This window comes from Ostrea edulis, chromosome 1, assembly GCF_947568905.1.
Source record: "Ostrea edulis chromosome 1, xbOstEdul1.1, whole genome shotgun sequence".
NCBI classification, from domain to species: Eukaryota; Metazoa; Mollusca; class Bivalvia; order Ostreida; family Ostreidae; genus Ostrea; species Ostrea edulis.
This window is the reverse complement of record NC_079164.1, coordinates 46,967,087-46,994,812: the sequence shown is the minus strand read 5'-3', so window position 1 is coordinate 46,994,812 and position 27,726 is coordinate 46,967,087. Positions and strand designations below refer to the sequence as shown.

Below are 27,726 nucleotides of genomic sequence, written 5' to 3'. Positions count from 1 at the left end.
AAAGGAGGTCAAATTCTTAGGTCAAGGTCATGGGGTTAAAAATTTTGCTACGTAAAGAAAGGTCTTGTCACAAGGATTACACATGTAAAATAAGAAAGTCATATCACCAAGTTCAACCACTCGAAAATGTATAGCCAAGGTTAATTTTTTTTTCTTCTAAAGAAGGTCAAACCCCAAAGTCAAGGTCACAAGGTCAAACAAATTTCTACTAAAAGAAATATCTTGTCACAGGGAATACACACCTGAAATATGAAAATCCCATCACTATCCATTCAAAAGTTATGGCCAAGGTAAAGTTTTTGAGTGGACAAACAGACTGCCAGAAAGACAGACGAACACACCAAAAACTGTATATACCTTTGAATCTTCTCAACATATAACGGAGGCATATAAACAACAACAACGCACACATTTTCTCTTGCCCAAAGTTCAATATCCTAGAAATCGTGGGAGTATGGTGGGGGTGGGGTGGGTGGAGGGGGGGGGGGTCGTCCTTACAAGTTACATTAAAGTATCATTCAATACTTCAACCCAAGTGGTAGGGGAGCAATCAATTCATCTTACTTAAAAAAAGAACGGTAAACAAAAGTAGTAAAAAAAAGGGGGGGGGGGCGAAGCGGAGCAGCTAGTAAAAAAAATTAAGGTGGGGGGGGGGGGGCGCTTCCCCCGCCCCACTCATCCCTCAGATTACCAGGAGACACTCGTTTTCCGAATGCATCAGACATTTGTTCAATCTAGTTAAATTAGATCCTATGATCATAGGATCTAATTTTAATTACTTAATTTAGGTTACTTAGGGTTCCATTTCTGATTCAGGAAAAGTCTTTTTCCTCGTCATCAGTCTCTATCTCATAGTCGATTCCACTTCCGGTGATGCTTGATTTGTCATCGTACAGTAGTTCTTGATTCTTCCAATGTTTATCTAATCTATTCTTGAAGGTGTTGACAGTTGGTGCATTAACTATTGTTTCAGGGAAGTTGTTCCATATTTTGGTCACTCTTATGGCGAACGAGTTTCTCCGCAGTTCAGTTCTTGCTCTTTGTGGATATTAGATTTGACAATACATGTATGTCCTTCTAAACACAGGCACTTAGTTATATATATCGCTTGGGTGACTAATTACTATATATAAGAGTACTCTTACATAAAAGCTCCCAAGCGATATAAGTGCCTGTACTTCTAATTTGAGCTGTTCTAAATCACACAAAAAAATTCATATAAAATAATTGAGAGTTTGTATCACTCTATCGATGGTGAAATCATGCTTCATACGAGGTTCTTAAACGATCCATTAAACATGTAATGAACAACAACTTTAATCACTTGAAAAGAGACAATTTCCCCGGAAATATCAGTTTTACCGAATGACTCTAAGTTTAGCGGTAGCGTTTCATATCCGGTAAAAAAAATTCACTAGGGAGGCATGTGGAATGATGATGTGCGAGGCTATTAGAATTAGTCAGTATTATCCGTCATCTATTAATAACCATCACTTTCTAGTTCCCGATTTCGACATCTTCTCTAAACTGGACACAATCACACATATGATTCGGTAGGCCAACATTTCTACATAACATGTTGACAGTGCAACCGTTCGAACGAGCGCAGCTATATTTATCAGACTATCAGGTTGGGAACACTTCTACTATAGCGAGATATTCTCGCTAAAACGCGATTATCCCTCTCTAGCGAGATTAAATATATCCCGTACAACCGAGAAAAACACCCTTGGAGTACATCTCTTCGTGTTTCACGTAAAAAGAAGAAAAGGTGCTAAAATGTCTGATACTTCTGCAAATATATCAATCAAAACAAAAACACTCACGATGTGTATTGGATTTCAGACTGCTTCCCTCTTTCGCAGCAACTTTGATATGCAATTTCTTGACTATATTGTCAATTTAATAGAAACGATTCGCATCATGTTGAGTGTGTGTCGCACTTATTCAGCGTTGCACGGGATTTGCCATTATTTTCAATAAAGACGCCAAAACACCTGTTTATGGTAATGTTAACTTTCTCACAAAAGAGGGATAACCACGTTTTAGCGAGAATATCTCGCTATAGGGGAAGTATTCAACCTGTTTATGTAGCCTAGAATATCTCGCTATAGGGGAAGTATTCAACCTGTTTATGTAGCCTAGAATATCTCGCTATAGGGGAAGTATTCAACCTGTTTATGTAGCCTACATATTTTGTAACGTTCATACTTTGATCAGGTTCAATTTAAACAATATGTATTTGCCAGATACTCAGTACATGAATGAAATTAAGCAGCAGAAACATCCCATTTTAGTTTTCTCCCAAGGTTCTACATCAAATCATTAAGGAGGTATGCTACACCAGAGAAATTTGATGTAGATGAAAAGTGTAGGATATGTACAAAAATATTTTGAATTTGAAAATTTTCAAATTTACTTTATTTTGTCAAAAAATACAGTTTTAGTATAAGGTAATCTGAAAAAAAATTAAAACCCCTGCTGGACTCGAACCTGTGACCTACAGTTCAGCAGTCGGTATACTAACCTACTGAGCTACTCGGCTAGGTATTTAAATGGAAAAGGAAAAGTCAAATATTGGTGATATCGATTTTGTCATCCATGTTTTTAAAGGAAGTCAGCCATTATGACGATGTAGAGTACTACCTTAAAACATAAAACGTATCATACATGAATGTGATTGAAACATCTTATTTCTGCCGCCTTCACTGTGACCTGCTTAACCCTTGACGCGCGACTTGTTCTGAACTGTATGCTCATAATGCTCTTGATTGCCTTTACTTTCCTTATTTCTACTCTCTATCTTTCCAAGTCACTGATTGTGTGATAAAAATACCCAAGTCTTGTCGCAAACCTTTCAAGTTTGTAAAACTGTGTGAACAGCACTGCATTGAAAAATTTCAGTATAATGATGATTTTGAATAAATAGATAAATTCAACACTGCATGCGCAGTTGATTATAGACAATTTGTATTCGATGCTATATTACGTACATGTTATCCCGGTAGCATGACTTTTGCAAATGGAAATAACATTTAGATCCACCACTGCCAGTCTTATTATGACGTACGTCAAAACATAAACATGACGTCACACATAATATTGCCCTGCCTTTCATAAACATTGCACTTTGTTAAACATTATTACGCCTAATGTTGCACTGTATTTTCGAGCTAGGAGTCCACAAGATTGGATGATAATCCATGTAAGTTCACAATCATAGTCCAAGGTGTGACTTTGCGAGATCTCAGCCATTTTTGACAAGGGACTTCTGGGATTGGCGCCAAATATTTTTTCTTGTTAAAGGTTTAGATTTAGCTCGAATTATTTCCCGCGTTTTAGTCATTACAGCTTGCCGTACGAGCCAGCGCTGGCTCACTGCGCTCGCTATTATATGTTTAAATTTGTTATGGAATGTGCATCACAATGGTGATAAACCACAATCATGTGAACAGGTTTCACCTTGCTGAGGTACACACGATCCTCTGTAGTAGATAAACACACATCTCTCTACATGGGGACTTTATTGCTTTGGTGAAAAGTACAACGGAATCTCAAACTTTTTGCAAGATTCCATAACAAAGTCGGACAGATTGAATGTGCTGCTCCGAAAGATTTCAGTTTAGATTTCTTAAATATACCGTTAGATCCATCAAACGAAAACTTAAGGTATATCTTATGTCTATCTTAGTAAGAATTCTAATTTTTTTACTGTAAAATCTTCAAATATAATGTGCTATCAGAGTTGTCGAAATTTTTAAATCACTGTCAGACATTTGGTCTGACAGAGCTAAAGGTTCTATCAGACTGGACAAAGTCTTGTCAGACCAGATACATTTACCTTGTATTGCATAGACTATAGAAAGAAAGAAGAAAAAAGAACTGCACCAAAATGCCTGTTATTGTTTTATTAACAGCAATGCATTTCCCACTCATATCAACCCAAAGCCTTCGTAATTTTTTAAGTGTTCCAGGTTCAGAATTTTTTTCCTTTTCTTACCAAGTTGTTTGTTTTACATCCCTTCAGGAATTTCCCCTCATATTGAGACATCAATAGCTGTAGGTGTAATACCACAAATTTAGACCTAAGCTTTGTATTCTGACTCAAGGCCATAGTAGTGAGGGTTCTTTAACATGTTAAAACCTGCTACAACATTGGAGGTCATATCCGAAAGACCTATGACTCTCACTGCTAAATACCGAGCGTTTGGCAAGGATATATTTACATCATAGGTTTGACGTGGCCATGGCATGAGCAGAACTCGAACTCATGATCTTCTAGAACTTTATGAATTACCACTGAGCTAATCGTGGGTAGAGAACCTTTCACAAATTTGATCTGCCGCATGGCCATGTTGTTTGAGTGACCTTCACATGTATATCCCGAACATTAAAATAATCGGATCACACCCAATATTTTCAAACGGACATTTGGACCGACATTTTCTAGTAAGTTATTGGTCCAGAGAATTTTTAACCGGCCTTGCCGACAGGACCAGCAGTTTTCGACAACTCTGTGCTATATTTCAGGGCTCCAGTTTGATGCTGAAATTGTGACAATAAAAGTTGTAGATTTGTGTGGGTAGGTTGCTGTTTACATTCAACATGTATCTGGTAAAGCTGATGTCAGATATTAATTATGAAGCAGAATTTTTACTACAAATGATTTAGGGCCAAAGGAAATAGTACTTGCCATCTATAACATGTAATATTGTGATGTCTTTAGAACAATTTAACGTGGGTCATCAATATAGACTGTCACTATTAATTTTCTTCTTTCATTATGAAATCTTGAACATTTTTTCATTAATCTACTGGTATGTCTGGCAGGCTCATGTTGAAAAATAATGAAATAAAAAAATTTGTAAACAATTGCAATAGACAGATTTAGATTTTGATTGGAAAAAAGATTAGCGGCAGCTGTAAAAAGGAATATCTTCGAACTTTTAGGGCATGGCATCTTGTGGAATAGAAGTGAACGCTGTTCTGAATCTTATGAAAATTTTGGTAACACCAGAGGTCAACTCTATGAAAAAGAAAGGTAAAGTAGACATTTTTTTATTAAGTGTGATAATTTTTGTGTTGAAATTGTAAAACAAAATATTTCATTTGTTTTCTTAAATCTCATATTTCTGACAGACACAGAGAATGAGAAAACCGATGACATTTTTGGTACAGTTTTAAGAAACAGTCTGCAAGCATTTTGGCAATCACTGGAGGAAGAGAAACATTTGGAAGTTAAGAACATTTTCCGGAAAAACTGCCACAAACTAAGACAAAAGTGCAATGCAGAATTAACAATTCAGACATACCTAGAAGTCTGTCAAGTTTTGTTATTCACCCTTCATGTAGTCATACAGCAAAAAATGACCCAGTTTAAGAAGACGGAGAAACGGGAACTGAAACCAAATGAAGCTCCTCCTCTTGCTCCAGAAATCTTGAGCGTGAATCACCAGAAAATTGTTCTTTCAATTCTGCAATTTATTGCAGTACTGGGTGTGTGTCCCCACCTACAGCCAGGGGTCGGCATCCCTCTAGAGAGACGGTCAGAATTTGGAAAATTAGTGCTAGAATCGTCAGTTTTTCCAAATAAGTCCTGTCAGGAGAATTATGTTTCACTTCTTAAGACTGTATGGGTATTGGTCACTTGCTTGGGGTCACGATCCCTAGGTCAGATTATACTGTCTCGTCATCTTGGAGACATTCTTGCTGCTCTGCTTCAAATTGTTCACGGAAGACAGGATGCAAAGGCTGAGAGTGGAAGAATATCTGTAGTCAGAGAGACAAATCAGAAATGTAGTGATGCTATATCAGAAGGGAGGAAAATGGACACTGATTCAGGAAAGTGGACACCTGCAACTATGGTTGACATGGTAACACAAAGAAGTCTAACTGATTCCATAAATAAAACTGATGAAATCAAAATGCAGGATGATTCTGATACAAGTGAAAATTCACATCGAACTCAAAGTTCAAAACGACAAGAAGAAACTAACACTGTAGCACAGAAGTCAAATGATAATGATCACAAGTTGGCAGATACAAAGTGTGAAGAATGGACGATGGATATCTCATTTTGTGAGGAATCTCTTGGTGATCTCATTAAGAAGGTCCATCCATCCTTGCTGGTCAGGGAACTCCTGATGCTACAAGGTGCTCCTGGACCCAGCTTTACGAAAAAGGTATATTTGATATTCACAATGAATGAGTTTACTATATAGTAGTTACTGTATGCATTGATTTCTGCTGTTTAAAGAAGGAAATCAAGGTATGTTGTATGATCAGAATGAAATGCCTTAAATAAAAACATGAAGAAGGCATTGCATACATTGATTTTTTTATGTTTAAAAGTATGACTTTGATAATTCTATACTGTCATATCACATGTTACTATATGGAAGTTATTTTTAAAGAGTGTAAGCTCTCAAATCTGACGTGCATTGAAAAAACAAAACATTGGATTAAACAGTGTCAGATAGTACAGTGTCAAGAATATGTATTAAAAAAAAGAGAAAAAAAGAAAAGAAAAGAGGATCAATGCAAATTAGGGTCAGAATACACAGTGAAATAGATTACACATACATCTGATGAAGCAGGTTTAACTATATAGTGACGAGTGAACTTTGATAGATATTAATTGCAAAACATTTTTTCAGCAATCTGTGAATCGTAAATTTGTTCTAAGTCAATCCCCAAAGTGGCTAAGACGGATATGTGGTCGAATGTTATCAGACATTTTAATGGGAACTGATGGCGTTATCAACATCATCAAGGGAATGCTGGGAAATGTACCAGGTATACAATGCCTCAGCTCCATTTAAGTTAGTATTTTTAAATAAAAAATTACCTACTGGTGTGCATTGGAAACAAATCTTTGAATTTTTTTTTCAATTTATTTTACACAGCTCAAAAGTTTTGTAATGGATGTTTGTTATAATTCTTATGCCGTAGATGACAGTAATGTTGGTCCACCAGATTGGAGAAAGTTTGATGCTGTTGCCAAGGTGATTTCCACTTGCCCTTCCCACCTAGAATCTGTGGAAGAATATTATCAGAAGATTTCTCCCCAGGTAAGAGTGAGAAAAGAGAGAGAGATTAGTAAAGGACACCTCAGACGGATGTATAGTGTAAAGAGATTAGTATAGAACACCTCAGACGGATGTATAGTGTAGAGATTAGTATAGGACACCTCAGACGGATGTATAGTGTAGAGATTAGTGTAGGACACATCAGACGGATGTATAGTGTAGAGATTAGTGTAGGACACATCAGACAGATGTATAGTGTAGAGATTAGTATAGAACACCTCGGGCAGATGTATAGTGTAGAGATTAGTATAGAACACCTCAGACAGATGTATAGTGTAAAGAGATTAGTATAGAACACCTCAGGCAGATGTATAGTGTAGAGATTAGTATAGAACACCTCCGACAGATGTATAGTGTAGAGAGATTGGTATAGGACACCTCAGATGGATGTATAGTGTAGAGATTAGTATAGAACACCTCAGACAGATGTATAGTGTAAAGAGATTAGTGTAGGACACCTCAGACAGATGTATAGTGTAGAGATTGGTATAGGACACCTCAGAGAGATGTATAGTGTAGAGATTAGTATAGAACACTTCAGATGGATGTATAGTGTAAAGAGATTAGTATAGGAAACCTCAGACGGATGTATAGTGTAGAGATTAGTATAGAACACCTCAGACAGATGTATAGTGTAGAGAGATTAGTATAGGAAACATCAGATGGATGTATAGTGTAGAGATTAGTATAGGACACCTCAGATGGATGTATAGTGTAGAGATTAGTATAGAACACCTCAGATGGATGTATAGTGTAAAGAGATTAGTATAGAACACCTCAGACAGATGTATATAGTGTAGAGATTAGTATAGAACACCTCAGATGGATGTATAGTGTAAAGAGATTAGTATAGGACACCTCAGACAGATGTATAGTGTAGAGATTAGTATAGAACACCTCAGATGGATGTATAGTGTAGAGATTAGTATAAGACACCTCAGACAGACGAATAGTGTACAGAGATTAGTATAGGACACCTCAGACGGATGTATAGTGTAGAGATTAGTATATGACACTTCAGACGGATGTATAGTGTAGAGATTAGTATAGAACACCTCAGACAGATGTATATAGTGTAGAGATTAGTATAGAACACCTCAGATGGATGTATAGTGTAAAGAGATTAGTATAGGACACCTCAGACAGATGTATAGTGTAGAGATTAGTATAGAACACCTCAGATGGATGTATAGTGTAGAGATTAGTATAAGACACCTCAGACAGACGTATAGTGTACAGAGATTAGTATAGGACATCTCAGACGGATGTATAGTGTAGAGATTAGTATATGACACTTCAGACGGATGTATAGTGTAGAGATTAGTATAAGACACCTCAGACAGACGTATAGTGTACAGAGATTAGTATAGAACACCTCAGATGGATGTATAGTGTAAAGAGATTAGTATAGGAAACCTCAGACGGATGTATAGTGTAGAGATTAGTATAGAACACCTCAGACAGATGTATAGTGTAGAGATTAGTATAGAACACCTCAGACAGATGTATAGTGTAGAGAGATTGGTATAGGACACCTCAGACGGATGTATAGTGTAGAGATTAGTATAGGACACCTCAGATGGATGTATAGTGTAGAGATTAGTATAGAACACCTCAGATGGATGTATAGTGTAAAGAGATTAGTATAGGAAACCTCAGACGGATGTATAGTGTAGAGATTAGTATAGAACACCTCAGACAGATGTATAGTGTAGAGAGATTAGTATAGGACACCTCAGACGGATGTATAGTGTAGAGATTAGTATAGGACACCTCAGATGGATGTATAGTGTAAAGAGATTAGTATAGAACACCTCAGACAGATGTATAGTGTAGAGATTAGTATAGAACACCTCAGACAGATGTATATAGTGTAGAGATTAGTGTAGAACACCTCAGACAGATGTATAGTGTAGAGATTAGTGTAGGACACATCAGATGGATGTATAGTGTAGAGATTAGTATAGGAAACCTCAGACGGATGTATAGTGTAAAGATTAGTATAGAACACCTCAGACAGATGTATAGTGTAGAGAGATTAGTATAGGACACCTCAGACGGATGTATAGTTTAGAGATTAGTATAGAACACCTCAGACAGATGTATAGTGTAGAGATTAGTATAGAACACCTCAGACAGATGTATAGTGTAGAGATTAGTATAGAACACCTCAGACAGATGTATAGTGTAGAGAGATTAGTATAGGACACCTCAGATGGATGTATAGTGTAAAGAGATTATTATAGGACACCTCAGACAGATGTATAGTGTAGAGAGATTAGTATAGGACACCTCAGACGGATGTATAGTGTAGAGATTAGTGTAGGACACATCAGATGAATGTATAGTGTAGAGATTAGTGTAGAACACCTCAGACAGATGTATAGTGTAGAGATTAGTATAGAACACCTCAGACAGATGTATATAGTGTAGAGATTAGTGTAGAACACCTCAGACAGATGTATAGTGTAGAGATTAGTGTAGGACACATCAGATGGATGTATAGTGTAGAGATTAGTATAGGAAACCTCAGACGGATGTATAGTGTAAAGATTAGTATAGAACACCTCAGACAGATGTATAGTGTAGAGAGATTAGTATAGGACACCTCAGATGGATGTATAGTGTAAAGAGATTAGTATAGGACACCTCAGACAGATGTATAGTGTAGAGAGATTAGTATAGGACACCTCAGACGGATGTATAGTGTAGAGATTAGTGTAGGACACCTCAGACGGATGTATAGTGTAGAGAGATTAGTATAGGACACCTCAGATGGATGTATAGTGTAAAGAGATTAGTATAGGACACCTCAGACAGATGTATAGTGTAGAGAGATTAGTATAGGACACCTCAGACGGATGTATAGTGTAGAGAGATTAGTATAGGACACCTCAGACAGATGTATAGTGTAGAGAGATTAGTATAGGACACCTCAGACGGATGTATAGTGTAGAGAGATTAGTATAGGACACCTCAGACGGATGTATAGTGTAGAGATTAGTATAGAACACTTCAGACAGATGTATATAGTGTAGAGATTAGTGTAGAACACCTCAGACAGATGTATAGTGTAGAGATTAGTGTAGGACACATCAGATGGATGTATAGTGTATAGAGATTAGTATAGGACACCTCATATGGATGTATAGTGTAGAGATTAGTATAGAACACCTCAGATGGATGTATAGTGTAAAGATTAGTATAGAACAACTCAGATGGATGTACAGTACCCGCAACGTTATTCTTGACATTCCTATCGTGCTCTATCGTGCGTGTATCCTATCGTATCGTGCGTGTATCCTATCCTATCGTGTATCAGGTTTTCCGTTTTCTATCGTGTTTTGCGTTTATCAGGTCTATCGTGTATCGTGTTTTGCGTGTATCAGGTTTTCCGTTTATCGTGAAAATCGTTTATCGTGTAGCTTCGGAAACTATCGGGATCGTTTATAAAATCTAATGAAAAAGTACGATACTTTCCGAAACCTTTATTCGTTTTGTTAAAGAAGCTATTTTTAGGAATCGAGGAAAGACGGTATATTTGAAGGAGAACATAAAGTTGTCGATTTTAAGGCAGAAGAAAAGATATTTGTCTGTCCAGGGAGAGAGTGAAAATTTATCACAATTTAATTCTAAGTAGTCTGGAAAGTAGGACAGTAAACCGAGCACAGTAAATCTGAAAGCTCCTTCTGAAGTTCATAAACATTTGTCTGTCTAGAAACAGTTATTTGTAATTAATACTAACAGAAAAATAGGGAGTTCCGATTTGAAAGGAAAAATCAGTAAATTACATTGTTTATCACATACATGTATATTTTAATAATGGTTCTTTTTCTTCCGATTTTTTTTCCACGTGTATGCTACTTATATAGCAACTGCTGAACTTGTGCGCGTCCTTATATCTGATTTTGTGTATCACCCGTGTTTTGACAGCGAACATTCTCAGGGACATTGTATTTCACACATTTAGAAGATTAAGTTTTAAAAGGGTGCAAGGGTGTTGCATCCCCCAAAATTCTGCTCAACTGGGCACGATTCCGCTGTCATCGTTGTTTTGTTTTTTATATACCTTGTACATGTACACATGTACCAATACTCGTACGTGTAGATACTGGAAATTTATGTTGGTTTTGATGATTATTTGAATTTTTTTTTTACACACTAAGCGTTTCAAAATTGCGAATTTAAAACAAGCCGGGTTTTGTTTATGTTTTTTAAACAGTATATTTATGTTTTGTTAACAAAATATCAATTCAAATAAATATGTTCCAATTACTTATGACTATCAATTATCAATCATAGTGTAAAAATATCTAACAGGTGTAGTGCGGTTGATTTTTTTTAAAGCGGTCGTTATGAAAATAACTTGAGATGTTGAATGAGCCGTGAACTTAGAGCTTGATGCAAAATAACCCCCTCCTCGCTACACGCACAATATTACTTGGTTTTATTTCATACTCAAGGTAATATACATTAGCATAAGAGAGCTACTGAAGCATGATATCACTACATTATATTACATTTAGTTAATTCCCTGTATAATCTATATATTAAACATTAGGTGACAATATAAGTTTTAGAATCATTGGCTGATAAAATTCATATAGATATCAAATAATGAATTCAATGCCGTATATATTTTATTATTATTTTTTTTTAATTTTAGCTGTGATGGCATTAAAAAAAACAACAACAAAAAACGTACGACCGTGGATTAAAGAAATTATATGGTACAAAACCGATCAATGTTTTAAACAAATGTTACCGCGACGGGGACAGGTAGCTGATAGTCATCCCTCGATGAGAACGCGGTTTTCCTGAGTTACCTATAGATTACCGCGTTAGATTTTTTCCCATCGCGAGAACGCGGGAAACAAGAAATCCGTTTTGTCCGTAATGTAGGTATATAATGAACATTGAAATCCTTCAATATTATTATCAACATAATGTAAACATAATGTAATTATGTTGTAGGTATCAAAATTTCGTTCCGTCTAAACCGTTTCTAAATTTACAACATTTCTATCAGGTTTTCCGTTTATCGTGAAGATCGTTTATCGTGTTTTGCGTTTATCAGGTCTATCGTGAAGATCGTTTATCAGGTTTTGCGTTTATCAGGTTTATCGTGTATCCTATCGTATCGTGCGTGTATCCTATCGTATCGTGCGTGTATCCTATCCTATCGTGCGTGTATCGTGTTCTATCGTTTATCATGTCAAGAATAACGTTGCGGGTACTGTATAGTGTAGAGATTAGTATAGAACACCTCAGGCAGATGTATAGTGTAGAGATTAGTATAGAACACCTCAGATGGATGTATAGTGTATAGAGATTAGTATAGAACACCTCAGATGGATGTATAGTGTAGAGATTAGTATAGAACACCTCAGACAGATGTATAGTGTAGAGATTAGTATAGAACACCTCAGACAGATTTATATAGTGTAGAGATTAGTGTAGAACACCTCAGACAGATGTATAGTGTAGAGATTAGTATAGAACACCTCAGATGGATGTATAGTGTAGAGATTAGTATAAGACACCTCAGACAGACGTATAGTGTAGAGATTAGTATAGAACACCTCAGATGGATGTATAGTGTAAAGCACTCTTACTTCTGTGTATGACATTGTTCACTTCAAATTTATGTTAAACTGTATATAGTATTAAATTTACCTGCTGTCTTTTAAGGGGTGTCAGTGATATACAGAATAGATACACTAATATAGAGCACCTGCTGTCTTCTGAATGATGTCAGTGATATACAGAATAGATACACTAATATAGAGCACCAGCTGTCTTCTGAATGATGTCAGTGATATACAGAATAGATACACTAATATAGAGCACCTGCTGTCTTCTGAATGATGTCAGTGATATACAGAATAGATACACTAATATAGAGCACCTGCTGTCTTCTGAATGATGTCAGTGATATACAGAATAGATACACTAATATAGAGCACCTGCTGTCTTCTGAATGATGTCAGTGATATACAGAATAGATACACTAATATAGAGCACCTGCTGTCTTCTGAATGATGTCAGTGATATACAGTAGATATACACTAATACAGAGCACCTGCTGTCTTCTGAATGATGTCAGTGATATACAGAATAGATACACTAATATAGAGCACCTGCTGTCTTCTGAATGATGTCAGTGATATACAGAATAGATACACTAATATAGAGCACCTGCTGTCTTCTGAATGATGTCATTGATATACAGAGTAGATACACTATTGACTAATACAGAGCACCTGCTGTCTTCTGAATGATGTCAGTGATATACAGAATAGATACACTAATATAGAGCACCTGCTGTCTTCTGAATGATGTCAGTGATATACAGAATAGATACACTAATATAGAGCACCTGCTGTCTTCTGAATGATGTCAGTGATATACAGTAGATATACACTAATACAGAGCACCTGCTGTCTTCTGAATGATGTCAGTGATATACAGAATAGATACACTAATATAGAGCACCTGCTGTCTTCTGAATGATGTCAGTGATATACAGAATAGATACACTAATATAGAGCACCTGCTGTCTTCTGAATGATGTCATTGATATACAGAGTAGATACACTATTGACTAATACAGAGCACCTGCTGTCTTCTGAATGATGTCAGTGATATACAGAATAGATACACTATATCTACCACATTTTCTTTACAGATATTACAGATGCTTCACCCCAAGGACAAACAGATTGGACGAGGCCTGCTGCGGGTGGCTTGTACGACAATATCCCTCATGTCGTCCCACAACAGGGCACTGACAGATAGATACTTGATACAGCCTCTGTGTAAACCCCTTATACAAAGCACTGAGCACCATGGTAAGCCGAGAGTCATTGTCAATGATTTCTTTGAACTCATAGTGTTTCAGCAGTCAGAGGCATAATGCAAACGAGTCTGAATATTTTTGAAAAATAACTAATGAGATATTTTTTGTTATGATGAGTTACCTCTCTTTGCTCTCAATTGCTCCTGTCCTTCTTTCCTTCATTAATAACTCAGAAATGTTATTTTTAGTTAACCAGTCATAACTTGTAATATTTTGTGTCAACCCCTCTCACTTCACACCATGTGCACCACAGATTCTCGCGCTGTTGCACCAGTATTGATGGCGAAATACAAAAGACAGAATATTTCAGATGATATCAATGACCATGTATTAACACAATATATAGATATGTTTAAAATAACTTATGTGCATTATTTTTCAAATACATGTAATACATTTGCATTATGCTTCTGACTGTTCAGGCAAGTAATCTTAAACTGTTAAAGTGCATTTTAACATTGGTAGAAATGGACACTGATGAGGGAGGCCAGTTTATCATTGTGGACGAAGCAGAAGTCAGAGACTGTATTGAAGGCCTCCACAAGGTACATATAGCATAATACAAAGCACTACCATTACACTTCAAATATGCATCAATTTCATAATGTGAAATTGCTCTGAAATTTAAATCCTCCTCAAAATGTGAAAGATATACAACAAAGAAAGACATCTAGGTTTGGTTGCCATGCAAAAAAGTTCTGCCTCAAACCGGTGCATTTTTTCTTGGAGTATGAATCTGACCCTACAAAAATTAGAGATTTAAAGTAATATGCTCAAACAATTACTGGTATGTGTAATCATGGTAATCATTATCATATTTCTGTGATAAATGACATGAATATCCAGCATAGGTTGATAAAGCATAGGTTTATACACCAAGGTTTATGAATGGTTTTTGGAACTGAATGGACATTTTCGGTAATAAAATTTCCGAGTCTCTAAAATTAAATTCAGTTCAATTTATTGATATCACCACGTTGGCATACAGTCTAGAAAATCAAATAACAAACAGCAGAAAACTTAGTTATAGCAGAATAACTATAGCGTGTAAGACAAAGTCACTCAATTCCTTAAAGTCTATCAATTCATGTTAGAAATAATGTCATAAATGTTTTGTTGTGTTGTAATATTTTAATCTTGTGAGTGTATACATACTGTAGAAGTATTTAAATTCATGTCAGATTAAATCTTATTATTTTTTTTCTTTTTATTATATTTTCTTTTTAAGATAATACATTGTAGTTTCAATATATAAAATTTTCTTTACAAATTTTATTGACAAACAGAATACAATATAAACTCTTTGAACATTGTAATGACTTGGATACAACAACTGAATGACCCATGCTTGCACAGGTCACTGAGTACTGATTTGTTTGTAATTATGTATTAACGATGGCATGCTCTGTCAGACAAATGTTATATACATTGCATGCGTATCATACTGATATTTAAGCAAGTTAGGATTGCAGTTGATATGCAACATTGTTAATACTTCGTATGCATAATAGTTAATTCTTAAGTAATCACAAGCAACGAAAATTAATCCACACGAAATTTGTGTTCACTACAAAAACAATGAATTTTTTTCTCAATGAAATTAAATACATCTGCAGTATTTAGTGTAGACATAATTGCATATTAGTAGAATTAACCATTTAATAGCACCTGTGGTGTACTCGCAGACTCTGACTTTACATACAACATAAGTGTTAAATATCTGATTATGACATGTACATTTCAGGTGTTTGTTGGAGGATTGGAGCCCAGTAGTCCCCTATATATCTGTCTACTTCCAATATGTCAGCCTCTATTTGAACTATTCTGTTTCACGAGAGAAGGGCCTTCACATTTAAGGTTAGATATGTACTGACTGAACAGATACAGACTAAGACTGCACTCTTGTATACATCTGTGATGTAAACTAAAATGTCTATATGCAGATAAAATTAATGTCCCAGAAATTTTAAAAGAATTTGGTGGAAAATGATTATGAGATCATTTTCTAATAGAATTGAAATGAGATGAATCTGTTTTTCAGAATGTTTTCTGTTTCAGTTCTTCATCACAAGAAGTGTTAGTATCTGTACTGAAAAACATGGACCCACCAGTTTGTTTGTCAGTGTTAAAATTTCTCATACTACAGGACAACATAGATGTGTCTACAAAATCCATGAAGATTCTTAATTCAAATCTGACCTTTGCAGCAGGAGCTCAAGGTGGTGTTGTCATAGTGACAAGACTTCAGAGGTATGGCCTTGAATTGTACTATTTTTTCATTGTCATACTACTGATTTGAATTGTGGAGTATAACAAGGAATATCTTTGTTGAATCACTTCTCCATTTTGACTTTGATATACAATAAAACATTATAACCAAACTTTGTTATATCAGTAACATTTTCCTTATTTTCTTATCATAGTGGAATAAATGTCACTTCACATAATCCCATGGGGATCCGGGTTAGAATAGGTCCTCAGTAATCCCTTGCTTGTTGTAAAAGGCAACTAAATGGGGCGGTCTTTCGGATGAGACCGCAAAAACCGAGGTCCTGTGTCACAACAGGTGTGACACAATAAAGATCCCTCCCTGCTCAATGGCCATAAGCCCCGAGCATAGGCCTAAATTTTGCAGCCCTTCACCGGCAGTGGTGACGTCTCCATATGAGTGAAATATTCTCGAGAGGGACGTTAAACAATATACAATCAATCACATTAAGTGTGAATTTGTTATAAGCATGTTCATTATAAGCATGTTTGACTGTAATTATTTTTTCAGTGATACATGTGATACAGATTACAACAGGGTTGTGAGGGCCATGGTGGACATTCTCAGACCTTTACAACAGACTGGCATCACAGGAGACTTCCTCATCTTCACACTGCAGGTAAGAAAGTAGAAGAGGGATATTAAAGAGTTCAATGAAGGTTATAACTTACATATATACAGTCTACTCCAGTTACATTGTATCACTTATATTGAACTATCTGTTATGTTGAAGTAAAAAAATAAATCTCCAGTAATATCTATATAGTTTAACATTGGTTATATTGAACTTTAGATATAATAAACAGTTCAGGTCAGTTTCTTGAATTTCCAGTAGAACCCTTTTTAAAAAATGATGCTGGTTTAAAATGATTATTTGGTTTACATGATTTTTTTCTTCTTCAAAACGCAAAACCATTTCTAAAGAAATTTATGTAAATTTACCTCGATTATGATGCTTTTCCCATGTTTCTCCATACCTGTAATTTTGTCTTTAGAGGTGTGAAGCAATGACTTTACCTGTTCTTTATATACAATGGCCAGTAAAACTTCAAATTTCCACAGAAACAGGAATAGTACTTGTCTAATGCACTGAGATACAAAGCTACCTGGACCATGTGGTCAAATCAATCATTTGTTATCTTGTTAGTTATTTTTTCACACCATTAATTTGCTGACCTTGGAAGAGTGAAGCCCTTAATTTACCTATAGTGTACAGGGCATGGCCTACATTCCATTAAAGTTCTAAAGTGAGGGGATTGGTAAACACACCTATGCACTGAACCTCATAGACTGTCATTATCTTGTTGAATAAACAGTTATAATCACATAGAATTAAGTTAAGATTTTGTGTATGCTTTGTTGTTTTTTGTTTCAATTTCGTGAGGATACCTTATGATAACCTGTTTATTGTTATGAAATGTTTTGGAAAATAAAACATCATATTAAGAGGGTTCTACTGTATATCTGAAGTAAACTGTACTCTGCCACCAGGTATATGTTAAGTAATGAGTAAATTTTCATGTAGGATGTCTGCATACATGTAGTTTAAAAATTTGGGAAGAATCAAGTCATTATCTACTGTGCATTTTCTGGACATTTCAGGAGCTTCAGAGGATAATTACCAATGAAATTTCAAGTGAAGACCCAGAAGTATCAGAACCAGTATCTAGTCATCACTCTGCACATTGTTTGCTGGACATTGAGGACAGACAAAACAGAGAGTTGAGATCCTACACTCAGAAGGTCGTGGTCCTCAGTGTACTCGCACAGCTTTGTGAGGACCTAGGACCGGGGTGCATCAAAAGTCCCTCCCAAACTCTCAAGTTTGTACAGGTATGTCTACTAGAATGCAGACCACTTATATGAAGTTAGGTCTTATTGCTGTGCAAATTTTAGCTTGAATCTATCATTTGAACAAATAGAATTGAAAATAAAGGCATTATTACTTCTTTTGATAAAGTATGAAATGAAGTCACACATAATTTCAGTACAATGTATTGCTGTTGTGTCTATCTTTTCTGGACAACCAACACTTTGACCTTGACTAACATTGACATTTCTTACTATATCTTCAGAAGATAAAAATATTGTATGTCTGTGTGTATTTCTGTAGGCCACATTAGAGAGGGCACTTCAGATCTGTAGCCAATCAGAGGATGAGAAAACCGGGTATTTTGAGAGTGAGACCTTAACCATGGCAATGAGTCTTTTGACAGCCATGTTGTCAGGAGCTATGGAGGTTTGATCATGTTTTTTTCTAATTTGTTTATTCACTGAATCCTACACAGTCATTCCAAACATATATTGGACCTAGACTAAAGTTCTGTTATTTTGGTGTTGGGTCTGATGATATTAAAGAGGCAGTCCAACCAATTATCATCTAACCAATTTAAAACCTCAAAGGATCTGACAAGGATTACAAAAGTACTTGTTTTAGCTAGTTCCTCATATTATTATTAACCAGGAAATCTTGGCTTTCAAAGGTATGAAGGCCGAAGGTGTACCAAATTTGATTTAGTTATAGAGGGAAGAATACTTGTACAGTACAGTGCCATGTTTAATCTCTGTCTGCAATAGATTGAAGGGGAAAGTCCTGCCCCTCCAATCCTCTAACTGCCCCCCCCCTCCCGCTACCCCACACCTCTACATCTTATATCACTAGTTATAACCATGTTTACTGTAGCTACTTCCTTGTCTTATATCACTAGTTATAACCGTGTTTACTGTAGCAACTTCCTTGTCTTATATCACTAGTTATAACCGTGTCTACTGTAGCAACTTCCTTGTCTTATATCACTAGTTATAACCATGTCTACTGTAGCTACTTCCTTGTCTTATATCACTAGTTATAACCATGTTTACTGTAGCAACTTCCTTGTCTTATATCACTAGTTATAACCATGTTTACTGTAGCAACTTCCTTGTCTTATATCACTAGTTATAACCATGTTTACTGTAGCTACTTCCTTGTCTTATATCACTAGTTATAACCGTGTTTACTGTAGCAACTTCCTTGTCTTATATCACTAGTTATAACCATGTCTACTGTAGCAACTTCCTTGTCTTATATCACTAGTTATAACCATGTTTACTGTAACTACTTACTTGTCTTATATCACTAGTTATAACCATGTTTACTGTAGCAACTTCCTTGTCTTATATCATTAGTTATAATTTCCTTGTCTTATATCACTAGTTATAACCATGTTTACTGTAGCTACTTCCTTGTCTTATATTACTAGTTATAACCATGTTTACTGTAGCTACTTCCTTGTCTTATATCACTAGTTATAACCATGTTTACTGTAGCTACTTCCTTGTTTTATATCATTAGTTAAACCATGTTTACTGTAACTACTTCCTTGTCTTATATCACTAGTTATAACCATGTTTACTGTAGCTACTTCCTTCTCTTATATTACTAGTTATAACCATGTTTACTGTAGCTACTTCCTTGTCTTATATCATTAGTTATAACCATGTTTACTGTAACTACTTCCTTGTCTTATATCACTAGTTATAACCATGTTTACTGTAGCAACTTCCTTGTCTTATATCACTAGTTATAACCGTGTTTACTGTAGCTACTTCCTTGTCTTATATCATTAGTTATAACCATGTTTACTGTAACTACTTCCTTGTCTTATATCACTAGTTATAACCATGTTTACTGTAGCAACTTCCTTGTCTTATATCATTAGTTATAATTTCCTTGTCTTATATCACTAGTTATAACCATGTTTACTGTAGCTACTTCCTTGTCTTATATCACTAGTTATAACCATGTTTACTGTAGCAACTTCCTTGTCTTATATCACTAGTTGTAACCATGTTTACTGTAGCAACTTCCTTGTCTTATATCACTAGTTATAACCATGTTTACTGTAACTACTTCCTTGTCTTATATCACTAGTTATAACCATGTTTACTGTAACTACTTCCTTGTCTTATATCACTAGTTATAACCATGTTTACTGTAACTACCTTCTTGTCTTATATCACTAGTTATAACTGTGTTTACTGTAGCAACTTCCTTGTCTTATATAACTAGTTATAACCATGTTTACTGTAACTACTTCCTTGTCTTATATCACTAGTTATACCCATGTTTACTGTAGCAACTTCCTTGTCTTATATCACTAGTTATAACCGTGTTTACTGTAACTACTTCCTTGTCTTATATCACTAGTTATACCCATGTTTACTGTAACAACTTCCTTGTCTTATATCACTAGTTATAACCGTGTTTACTGTAACTACTTCCTTGTCTTATATCACTAGTTATACCCATGTTTACTGTAGCAACTTCCTTGTCTTATATCACTAGTTATAACCATTTTTACTGTAACAACTTCCTTGTCTTACATCACTAGTTATAACCATGTTTACTGTAGCTTCTTCCCTGTTTTACATCACTAGTTAGATAATGTCATTGATGATGATGTTCTTACATAACTTAAGAATCCTATAGTTTCTATGGTTTTTATTGTAGATATCAGCTAAGGACCGGGAGGACATGAACACTCTCATGCCTCTTCTTAATGAAATCAGTCAAGTACACACTGATCTTAGTGTTCAAGAAATGGCCTCTGACCTCAGGATTGCTATCGCAACACATGGAGTGGTGTGGTCAGAGAAACTGGAGAAGACGGTTAGATTATTGCTTGTGTAGTAATATATTATAATTAAGGAGGAATACTACATTGTCATAATGGCTGATTTCCTTTTGAAACTTGAACGAAAATATAGATATTGGCTATACAAGTATATTCCTTTTATTAAATCTAATCACCTAGCTGGGTAGCTCAGTAGGTTTATGTGTCAACTGCTGATCTGTAGATAGTGAGTTCGAATCTACATGTAGCAGGGGATTTATTTTTTTTCCAGATTGCTTTCTACTAAAACTGCATTTTTTTAAAAACTAAAGGTAAATTTGAAACTTTTCAATTTCAAAATTTTATTGTATATATCCACTTTCCATCCATATCAGATTTCTTTGGTATGTTATTCCTCCTTAAGGCCATACCCTGAGTTTTCAGTATAGCATGTTAGTCCAATGCAAGAGTCACACCAAATGTTAATGGTCATATCTATTAAGCAGTCATTTTTAACTCACCTGAGCCAAAGGTTTAAGTGAGCATTTCTGATCTGAATTTGTCGGCATAGGTGTTGGCTTTGTAAACTGTTCACAATTTCATCTAAACGGTCAGTTCGTTAGATTCTCAAATACCCACTTAATACAGATTCCACTGCACTTGATTATACTCACTGCAAAAAAAAGTTGTGAGATTCTTCTGGAATCATATTCACATACCCACAGTGGATTTCATCTGCTAACTTTCTACTTGCTTAGAAACTGTGGTTGAAGATTAGAAATGACCAAGAAGACAGTCAGATTGCAATTTGGACTAATTTTAATGCTAGTTTGTTGTATGTGCTGAGGTAATTTTGTTTGTAAAGTTTGTGTAAGTGTGTGAAATGTTTTTAAGATATTAGAAGAGGGACAATTTATACCTCCTCCCAACCAAAAGCCAGAAAGCTAAAAACAAAATTCCCTTGAAAAAACCCAAGAGTGGTAAAGTTGCACACAATGGAAAGTTAACTTTGGGTATCCAACAATGGGAATCACTTTGTCCATCTTTTTCTGTAATGGACATAAGCTGAATTGTTTATCATTACTTCTTTTATTAGGAACAAGATGTTAGCAAACATGGAAAATGTTGCCTTTTAGTAAAGTAGTATTGATGAGTACAGTTAAATATTTATAACTTAATTCATGGTGATTAGTCCCTTTTCATTTGTTTTCAGTGTATGTTGAATTATATGTATTTCAAATTTCACAGACACCACGGGATACAGAAGTAACAAATGCCAAGGAAAGTAAAGCTAAATCTCTTATTGAAGAGCTGTCATGTCAACCTTCTCCAGACAAATCAAAGATAAGCAGTGATGGGGACAAGGAGAGAGTAAAGTCTGGACTGACAGAACTAGGACAGGCGATGGAGGAAATCTGTGATCCGTTAATTCCTGTCAGAGGTCACGCCCTGATTACTATGTGTAGGCTGATCAAAAAGAGAGACCCTGAGGCTGTCAAGAAACAGGAAACCCTCCTGAAGATCTTCCAGGAGAATCTGGCCCATCTGGACTCTTACTTGTACCTGGCAGCTGTTAATGGACTGGTTGCCATGGTAGATATTGTTCCAGACACCATTATTCCCTGCCTGGTAAAGGAATATAGAGACAGGTCCTCACAAACTGAAGGAAAAAGTCAGAGGTCAAAGGTGAATGCTGAGACTAGGATGAAGGTTGGGGAATGTTTGGTGCAGACCTCCAGAAATCTTGGTATAGTCAATATTTTTGTTTTGAATATTTTGTATCATAATGAAAAGTTAAATATGCATGTAAATGGCTTGTACATGTTGTGTTTCACAGTTCTACCATTCTTCAGTATAGTGAAGTGCTGGAGATGAACAATTTTATTCATTATAAACGTAATTCGTTATATCAGTTAATTTTATAAAATGTTTTAAAACTACATGGAAAGAAAATCACTTCACTGTAAGCATGAATTCATTACAAGCATGTTCATTGTAACTGTGTTTTACTGTATCTTGTTTTCAGTTTTGCTTGATCTTTTAGTGACATCATATTAATGATATAGTAATTGATTGAAGAAATATTCTTTTATTTTCCATATTTGTTCCTGGATTTCTGCTTTGTACTACAGGTGATATGGCTCCAAAGTTCAGAGACCTTCTGTTGTCAACCTTCCTAATGGGGACAAAGGACCCAGATCCCTTGATAAGGGCCAGCAGCATGTCTAATCTTGGAGAAGTCTGCTCAGTACTGAAGTTTAACCTGGGCCCTATCATTCAGGAGGTGCAGGCTTTTACTTTCTTTGCCCTGTTACATTGACTCTCTCTCTCTACCCCCCCCCCCACCCCCACCCCACCCCACCCACCACCCCTGTTGTGTTGCCTCTACTTCATGCATTGTGTAATTTCTATAATAACACATTTATCTTGTTGTCCATAGAATTAAAAATTATCGTTTCCTTTTACATATCAGAATATGCACGTGGTTTGAAGTATTTTAAAATACAGTGTTGTTACAAAGTGCTTACGTTTTATTGATAAAGGAATTAGAATACTATTTAGCCTTCATACTAACTAGGTAGGCTCAAGAACAAACACAGGGAAATAAGCAGTGTATCAATAATGTCAAAAGTGGGAAAGGAGATACAAATTTTGTATATTTTTCCATTCTATACATCCTGCGGAGCGTGTTCGAATGCCAGGTGTCTGATTCACTTATTCTCCCTCTTGGCAGATTTAGAACTCAAAGTGTCTGGCTTACCAGTGCAACCAATCAAATAACACATTTCATACTAGCTTATATCGATTATATACAGCAATGGCAACATCCATGTTTCAAGTGCCTGTTCAATTATTTCATGGGAATTTGCCTCAAAACCAGAGATTGATAATACTAGTATTTGGTGAAATGTAGTTTATTAAACGGAGATACCTTATTTATTAAGAACAAGAAACTTCCTATTTCCAGATTTTCACATGCTGCAGTGCTTTACTGAAGTCTGATCCGGATGCGAAAGTTCGGAAGGCCTCAGCCCTGACCTTAATGTTCATATTGAGAGGTCTAGGACACAGTGCGATACAGGTAATATTTATAGCCTACACCATCCTATACTGCATCATGTTACATGTGGGTATTTACTACTATTTAGATTTACCCAAGTGGAACAATAGTGATCAGGGATGCAGGTACATAACCAAGATGCTATATAGCATGTTTTTTCCGCGGATGTAAAATTTGACGATTTTCTAGCTCATAGGTTATTCAAATAGTTTTAGTGGAATATATTTTGGCAGACATGGAATTCCAAAACATAAAAATTGATAAGCATAAGTGTTAATAACTTATCTGTAAAACGTCTTGCTGTTGTCAGAAATAACTGACATGATAAAAAATTGTAATTTATGTACCTCCCAAGTTGAAGTGTGCCACATGTGTGACTTCGACTTAAAAAATTCCCCAAAAACTGCTATACAGAGTTATCTTTCTTTCAAAAATGCATATTGTAATTCCAGACACAATTGGGTGCAAAATTAGCTATTAAAAATTTGACGGTATGATACCAAACCACTAAAATAAACCAAAATTATCACCCCATGGAAAAACCAGCTATATGGTATAATATGCATTCTTTAATATCACAACATTTATAGTGCGGTTGGATTTGCATTTTTTATACAGCTAGTTAAATATGATGTAGAACTTATTGAGTACCTAGGATATTGTGGTCAAATTGTAATGAAGCATGCAAACTGCTTAGTTGATAAAGATGGATAAATCAGGAAAGCAATCTTCACTGCTCAATTTTTATATCAAGGGCCCCAGAAAGACAGAAATTGACAAAGGTTTAGCATTTAGTAGTTAAATTGAGCAAAAGCTAACTTGTTTATGATGGAATATGGATGAAGTAAAATGCCCTATTATAATGGCTTTAAAAGTATATATGTAAGACTCCAAAGTGCGATGGGACTCCAAAGTGCGATGGTCACGCCAAACCCCGATGGTCTGCGCCAAACCCCGATGGTCTGCGCCAAACCCCGATGGTGTGACACGCCAAAGTGCAATGGTCCACACTCATGCGCCAAAGTGCGATTGTCTGACACACCAAAGTGCGATGGTGTGATACGCCGAAACTCATTGGTTTGTAAACGACAGTGTTGTGGTATAGACAGTGTGTTGTTTCACTAAAATATCAGTGCAAAATTCATGCATAAAAAATAAGAAGTTCAAACCTATTCCATTACCATCTAGTTGTCATGTTATTAAATACAAAATTTTCCAACACGAAATCGTATAGAATGTTTTGCATTATAGCATATCCCAGGATTTTATTACGTGTACATCACACGTAATAAATGATCCTGAATTGAAGAATGTTTGCGCGAAGTAGATAGTTCAACAACAAATGTACTTTGCCATTCTCACTATCCTCAACTTTGTATACCTTGCAGTTGTTGTTGTCCATGTTTCATTTCGTCGGTTTTATTTTGAAAGACGTTAAGCATGACGTCACATTGACGTGACATCACAAACGTTACTTAACTCCGCACCATCGGACTTTCGCTAGGCCATCGCACTTTGGCGTCCGTAACATTAACAAACCATCGCACTTTGGCGCAGACCATCGCACTTTGGCGCAGACCATCGCACTTTGGCGCAGACCATCGCACTTTGGCGTGACCATCGCACTTTGGAGCGACCAACGCACTTTAGAGTCTTACATATATATACAGTGATCCCCCACTATATTGCCCCCCCCCCCCCCCCCCCCCCCCCCCCCCGTTATAATGCCACCCCAGCATATCGCCAAAAAAGTTCAAAGTCCCATTTTCCTCGCTATGTAAAACCCCGTTATAACGCCATCCCCCCGCATACCGCCATCCACCAACCTATTTACAGGTACGATTTGGTCAGTTACCGTTGTAATCACCCCCGCTAGTTATCGCCAATCAACGGCAGAAAAATTTCAGTGAGCATGCTTAACCAATTATCCGCCATTAGTCCTCCAATTATCAAAGTTTGGAGCAGATAATAAGTAACTGTTACGTAAACGATAATAATCTGAGTTCAAATATGTAGTATTGTTTTTGAAATCTGAGTATGGCGGATACACCGAAATCTAATAGCACATTGATGTAGTAGATAAAATTTGTTTGATTTCTTAAGACAGCTGTACATACACCCCCTCCCCTCCCCCGATATAATGCCACCCCCGTTATAATGCCAAAATTGCTGAGGTACAAATGTTGGTGTTAAAACGGGGGATCACTGTGTGTGTGTGTGTGTGTGTGTATATATATATATATATATATATATATATATATATAAATATATATATATATATATCACTAAAATCCAACAACACTCAACATCCAGAGTGTTGGATCTAAAAGTAGATACGAGGTCAAATATAAAAGGATATAAAAGGCGCACTAAAAATGACCAACAACACAAACAACAGTGAATTGTCAAATTTTCGGGATGACCTGTCCCTTCTTCAGGATGATAGAATTATTTACATAGAAAAGTAAGAAAACTAAAACTACAGCTAAACTACAAAAGCTTATAACAAACAAAACATTTTGTTTGTTATAAGCTTTTGATGGGAGAGTATTTTTTTCCCCCCAAAACAAAAACAACCCCCCCCCCCCCCCAAAAAAAACACACCACACAAACAGCTTTTAAGGGGAATGACCTTTTATGTATGCACAGTAGTTAGGGCTATATGGACTATGGATATCGATCGGGATAGCACAGTGGTTAGAGCACCTGACTAGTAATGCAGGGGTCCCAGGTTCGATTCCAGATCCAGCCCAAAATTTTCTCCTTTTCTGTATTACATTTGGTGCCATGACCACCCCTGGACTTCAGGTGAAAGTCCTGCCAGAAGCAAAAATAATCAGACTTTGCATTTTCGAGGGTGAAGACAACTTAAGGAAGGAGGAAAATGTAGTAGTTACTAGTTAAGGCTATATTAACTGTGGATATTGACCTGGATAGCTCAGTGGTTAAAGCACCTGACTAGTAATGCAGGGGTCCTGGATAGCTCAGTGGTTAGAGCACCTGACTAGTAATGCTGGGGTCCTGGATAGCTCAGTGGTTAGAGCACCTGACTAGTAATGCTGGGGTCCTGGGTTCGATTCCCTGTCCAACCATGAATTTTCTCCTTTGTTTAAATGGTCTCAGTTTCTTTTTAAGGAATTACAGATTAAATGAAACACTTTTGTGTTTCTCTACTACCTTACCTTTCTAAGTTGTAGGATAGTCGATACAACAGGTTACCAGCAGATGTAGGAGTCGTGAAATGAATGATCAATTTATCATGATTGAGTTTAATATATCAGTATGTAAACTGTCAACATTGTTTGTAGCAAGCCAGATCTTATTATACCGAAATGATAATTTTTCACCACAAATTCCTAAGTAGGGAAGTTTTGATTAACTACTAGGTTTAATGCTCCTATCTCTGAATTTCACGGTATGATTTTTCAGGTCCTGGACTCAGTGATGCGTGACCTGTACCAACTCCTGAAGTTGATCCTGAGGTCGGAAAAGGATGAAAGTGTACAGATGCAAGTAGTTCTGGTGTATAATGAGCTGGAGGACATAATGCGAGAGGTGCTGTTTCCCAAACAGACCCTGCAGAAAAAAATCCGAGTCCGTAACGCCGAGTGCTAATGGATCAGAAGTGTTGATTATTGAATGCACATGATAAACTGCTACGTTCATACATTCAATGCACATGAATAAAATGTCTATATCGTGTGGAAAATGATGTACATGATTTGCACAATTGTATTGTTATGTTTTAGTTGACAGTGACATATTGGTCCAACGGGCTGGGTGTTTGATTTGGCATTTAATCAAGTGTTTGTAATAATAACGCATGTCACCATAATAAATCATCTACTTACGTA

At 36.1% G+C, this 27,726-nt stretch overlaps 1 protein-coding gene across 3 annotated transcripts; it reads left to right on the top strand.

Annotated features, from left to right (window-relative positions):
- The first annotated feature begins 985 nt into the window (after window positions 1-985).
- On the top strand, window positions 986-27,726 carry LOC125652448 (transport and Golgi organization protein 6 homolog). Of its 3 annotated transcripts, none has more exons than XM_056151273.1 (17): window positions 986-1,067; window positions 4,951-5,041; window positions 5,140-6,182; window positions 6,657-6,795; window positions 6,952-7,070; window positions 13,777-13,939; window positions 14,413-14,492; window positions 15,692-15,804; window positions 16,006-16,197; window positions 16,727-16,835; window positions 17,819-18,049; window positions 18,330-18,455; window positions 20,709-20,867; window positions 22,060-22,558; window positions 22,944-23,095; window positions 23,780-23,893; window positions 27,302-27,726. In XM_056151273.1, the coding sequence occupies exons 2-17, from the start codon at window positions 4,954-4,956 to the stop codon at window positions 27,485-27,487; spliced, it is 3,513 nt and encodes a 1,170-aa protein (XP_056007248.1). In that variant the 5' UTR covers window positions 986-1,067; window positions 4,951-4,953; the 3' UTR covers window positions 27,488-27,726. The 3 variants fall into 3 exon arrangements, with proteins under 3 accessions (XP_056007248.1, XP_048737625.2, XP_048737635.2); XM_048881668.2 differs by lacking the exon at window positions 986-1,067 and adding an exon at window positions 1,391-1,553; XM_048881678.2 differs by lacking the exon at window positions 986-1,067 and adding an exon at window positions 4,332-4,582.

What these genes read in the sequence shown, in the direction of transcription:
- LOC125652448 (XM_056151273.1), top strand. Translation starts at nt 4,954, where the DNA reads ATGGCATCTTGTGGAATAGAAGTGAACGCTGTTCTGAATCTTATGAAA. An exon ending in ATCAGAAGATTTCTCCCCAG is followed by an intron (nt 7,071 to 13,776) that starts GTAAGAGTGAGA and finishes TTTTCTTTACAG; the next exon opens with ATATTACAGATGCTTCACCC. An exon ending in GCAGACCTCCAGAAATCTTG is followed by an intron (nt 22,559 to 22,943) that starts GTATAGTCAATA and finishes TTTGTACTACAG; the next exon opens with GTGATATGGCTCCAAAGTTC.